This window comes from Thamnophis elegans, chromosome 5, assembly GCF_009769535.1.
Source record: "Thamnophis elegans isolate rThaEle1 chromosome 5, rThaEle1.pri, whole genome shotgun sequence".
In the NCBI taxonomy this organism is placed as follows: domain Eukaryota; kingdom Metazoa; phylum Chordata; class Lepidosauria; order Squamata; family Colubridae; genus Thamnophis; species Thamnophis elegans.
In genome coordinates, this window is record NC_045545.1 from 93774530 (window position 1) to 93776404 (window position 1875).

General features: G+C 47.9%; 1 protein-coding gene across 1 annotated transcript in view; it reads right to left on the reverse strand.

The window, feature by feature from the left end:
• Positions 1-1166: 1166 nt before the first annotated feature.
• Positions 1167-1875, reverse strand: part of PTK6 (protein tyrosine kinase 6) — a 22199-nt gene continuing 21490 nt past the window's right edge. The window contains exon 8 of the mRNA XM_032218788.1: positions 1167-1580. Coding sequence (XP_032074679.1) covers positions 1384-1580 — 197 coding nt within the window. The 3' untranslated portion in view covers positions 1167-1383. The remainder of the gene's footprint in view (positions 1581-1875) is intronic.

A 1875-nucleotide genomic window follows, 5' to 3' on the forward strand; every position in this document is an offset into this window, starting at 1 on the left:
ATCTCCATTCCCCTCTTCACTCCTGGGGGAAGAATATTGCAAAATCTCCATTCCCCTCTTCACTCCTGGGGGAAGGATACTGCTCCACTCCCTCCCCACTCCTGGGGGAAGGATATTGCAAAATCCCCATTCCCTCCCCACTCCTGGGGGAAGGATACTGCAAAATCTCCATTCCTCCCCACTCCTGGGGGAAGGATACTGCAAAATCTCCATCCCTCCCCACTCCTGAGGGAAGGATACTGCAAAATCTCCATTCCCCTCTTCACTCCTGGGGGAAGAATATTGCAAAATCTCCATTCCCCTCTTCACTCCTGGGGGAAGGATACTGCTCCACTCCCTCCCCACTCCTGGGGGAAGGATATTGCAAAATCCCCATTCCCTCCCCACTCCTGGGGGAAGGAGATTGCAAAATCTCCATTCCCTCCACACTCCTGAGGGAAGGATACTGCAAAATCCCCATTCCCTCCCCACTCCTGGGGGAAGGATGCTGCAAAATCCCCATTCCCTCCCCACTCCTGGGGAAAGGAGACTGCAAAATCTCCATTCTCCACTCTGGGGCCAGCCAGAGGTGGTATTTGCCGGTTCTCCGAACTACGCAAAATTTCTGCTACCGTTTCTCCAGAATCTGTCAGAACCCGCTGAATTTCACCCCTGGTTAGATTCCCACAAGTGGCTGAATCATCAATTCTAGAATCATGCGTATTCGATGGTACAAACTGAATTTGGGATCTTTTGCAGTCCCTGAAGCAAATGAGAAACATCCAGGATTGAATTTTGCAGAACGTGAAGGTACTAACAACAGGTAGTTCAGGAGATATGCAAATTCACCAGCCCAGTCTTCTTAGCTTTTTCCAGCCTGATCCGTCCTGCAAACATTGGACTCAGATTTTTGTCTTTCATTTAACAGACTTTCTACTCGCAGGAAGATTTGTGAGGTCTTGTGGGTGCTAGTTAAGTGTTGCATTGCAAAGTGTAACAAAAGACAAGGAAGTTTAGTCGTGGTCCATTGGATCATTCACAGAACATAGAACAATAGAGGAAGGGACTTTGGAGGTCTTCTAGCCCAACCTCCTATTCAAGCAGGAGACCCAATGCCATTTCAAAAAGATGGCTGTCCCATCTCTTCTTGAAAGCCTCCAGTGATGAAGCACCCACAACTTCTGAAGACAAGCTGTTCCATTGATGAGCACCTTCAGGAAATTTATCTTTAGTTCTAGATTCAAAGTCCCCATTTTGCCTTTTTGATTAAACCTATATGCTTTCTTTCCCAGCAAGGCTGACGGTGCAATAATTTGTCAAGCACCTTGATGTGCTCCTCTACCCCTGATACTCAGGTGACTGTGTGTTGGGGTACAACTTCTCCCCCAATGATTGAAGGGCAGCTTAAGAGAGGGCTTCAAAGTTCTCGTAGCTGGTGAAATTCTGGAGGAGTTCTCTGATGTTCCGGAAGTCCGGTCTTTGGTTGGGATCCAGGCTCCAGCATTTGCACATGATGGAGTACATGACAGGGGGGCACCTGGGCGGGCGGTGCATCTGGAAGCCGTTTTGAACCTTGGTGGAGACCTCCAAGTTACTCATGCCTGTAGAGAAAAGGGGAAATGCTGCATTATTTACATGTATTCTGTGTATGGCACAAAATACATCGACAGCAGTGCATGTACAACTACAGTTGAGTGTCAGGCCTGCAAGCCATCTTTTCTTTTCGACTCCGGGCCTGCCACACTTTCTACTATTCGTTTTCTATTGTGGGAAAATGGGAGGGGGGATTATACGGAGTTGGGTGATATGTAGCCATAACAACATTCTTCTTAGAAACTCAAGGTCATCCTTTTTCTCTGCACCTGGCCAGAACTGGATGGGTGGATTCTGTCTTTG